Raw genomic sequence first — 2189 nt, 5'->3', positions numbered from 1 at the left:
GACCCAGATATCCTTAAATGCTATGAGGGATAACCAACTGGTACCCCTCCACAAGCTCTTGTTGAAGTGAGAGTTATCGGATCGATGGCTGCCTGAGGTGCCCATGACAGGCATGATGGCAGATTACCCCCCTCTTCATCTGTCTGTCTCTCTGTGAGACCCCCACCCCCCTCTGCATCCCCCGCCCGCCCTGGTAGGCACATCATCTCGTCTCTTTCTCCAAGGTAAATCCCAGACGGTAGATGCGCGTCCGAGCAGGCAACCGCTGCTGCTCATAGTTGCTGCCTCTTGCTCTCTCTCTCTCTCTCTCTCTCTCTCTCTCTCTCTCTCTCTCCTGGATCTCCTCCCTGTCTCTCATTCCCTCCCTTCCACTCTTTCTCTCTCTCCCACAGAGACGCGGCAAACCTCCTCTTCACCAGCCACCTTGCGTGCCGGCGCTGACGCGAGTATCCGCATACGGAGTGCGGACCGCGGAGTGTCGTTGCGCACATCCTCGGTTCATTTTTCTCCTGATCGCCGAGCCTCATTTTTTTTTTTACCCTCCTGACGCAGAAAGGAAGTGTTGCTTTGGAGCTCTCTTTCATTGTATGCGTTTTAAAGAGCCCTCTCCATCCCAGTCTCTGTCATCTCTACAGGAAACTAGAGACAATTACGGAATATGGCACCTCTCCGTGGTAATGCCATGTGACAAGGCTTTTCGTCATTGGGCATCTCTTTCTCCTCCAACAAAAGTCGGTGGCTTCGTCAGTGTCGCTGTCTAAGTGAAAGAAAGATAAAAATAAATTAAAAAAAGCCTCTGGGCAAAATGGAAGTTTTGGCCGTTGGCTTGGTCCACTGAGGCTGCCGCTGCTGCTGCTGTGGGTTTGGTGATTGGTGCAGCGGGGAAACTGCGTCGCCAAGTCTGAAAGGCTGGGAATCACGGGTCATTACAGCAGGAGCCGCTGTTCAAGATAACGAGGTTTTCCCTCACGCTATCGAATGGTTCCAGATTGATCCACGTAAAATCCAGTTTGCTCTAACGCGACCGACGCTCGGATGCGGGTTGTTTCCTCTGCGGCTCAGCCCACACTGATTTAATGTTGGGAGGAATTTCAACAGGGTGCCAGTCTGTGACTACCCGGGAATCTCTACTCGTTCTCCTCTTCAGACGAGCATTGTACTCTGACGACAAGATCCAAAATATATCGAGGAAGAGATTAAAGGGAATTTCCTAGACCGCCCTACAGATGGACTAAAAGACAGAAGCTTCGGTTCCCGGGATTTTAACTCACTTCGCTCTCACTCAGAGAGCTTTGGTTCTCTCTTGTTTTTGGAGGAGGTAATTCTTGACAACATGAAAGTTATCTCGGCTCTGTTGCTCGTTGCCGTGTGTTGGAGCCAGGAGTGGAAGTCGGCGCTCTCAGATTCAATCATCCACATCGGTGAGTTACTGCGCTTTCTCTCCTCTGACTCGCGGCCACAATAAGGATCTCTGTGCGTCTCTCGGGAAACAGATTGGAGCTTTTACAGCCTCAGCGTGCGCTGCGCCGCTTAAATCACACTGATGGCGATGTCCCTGGCGCCCTGTGCTATTTAGTTGGCATTTCCATGAATGCAGACCGATAATGCACATTGACTTATTTGCAGGCTACTAGTGGAATAACGATGTTTTGTACCATTACGGGCATCGTTTGAATGAACTTTGAATTTGAGTTGGGGGGGGCTTGAACATCAATTGCGTAGACTATGTAAACTCTATTATCTCAGGATTGCTTTAAAGTCGCTTATGTGAGGTGGTGAATATCACTAATGGCTGTTTGGGTTGATCAATAACGGCGGGCGCGCAACGTTTCCCCAGAATTTCCTACAATTGCCGTGTGCGCACAGGATGCGCGAAAAACAGGTGGTTTAGGATGGCGTGATGTTGTCCTGCATGGCAGAGGGATTACCCACGATGACAGAGAATTTTCCACTTTGTTTTCTGAAGCACAATGGCATTACCACCTTCTATCGTGAGCTAGCCTACTGCAGTGCCAGGGGAGAGAAAAAAAAAACGTTTACCGCTTTCCACCGCCACCAGCTTGGTGTGTGGCACTGTTGTGTCGAGTGTGATTTCGACGTCAGGGAGCGTATTCTCTGAGGCGATGTAGCAGCGCCGAGAGGGAGAGAGAGAGAGAGAGAGAGAGAGAGAGAGAGAGAGAGAGAGAGAG

The 2189-nt window shown here is 50.5% G+C and overlaps 1 protein-coding gene across 3 annotated transcripts in view; it reads left to right on the top strand.

The window, feature by feature from the left end:
• The first annotated feature begins 343 nt into the window (after positions 1-343).
• grid2 (glutamate receptor, ionotropic, delta 2) overlaps positions 344-2189 on the top strand; it is a 438522-nt gene continuing 436676 nt past the window's right edge. Inside the window, exon 1 of one of the 3 annotated variants that reach the window (XM_031856267.1) lies at positions 344-1421. In XM_031856267.1, the coding sequence (XP_031712127.1) occupies positions 1334-1421 (88 nt within the window). In that variant the 5' untranslated portion in view covers positions 344-1333. The remainder of the gene's footprint in view (positions 1422-2189) is intronic. The other 2 variants (XR_004213070.1, XM_031856266.1) reach the window with 2 other exon arrangements.

The sequence above is a fragment of the Anarrhichthys ocellatus genome, unplaced genomic scaffold (assembly GCF_004355925.1).
Source record: "Anarrhichthys ocellatus isolate YVR2014 unplaced genomic scaffold, GSC_Weel_1.0 scaffold17, whole genome shotgun sequence".
Lineage (NCBI taxonomy): Eukaryota > Metazoa > Chordata > Actinopteri > Perciformes > Anarhichadidae > Anarrhichthys > Anarrhichthys ocellatus.
This window is presented reverse-complemented; position numbering and strand designations above follow the sequence as displayed.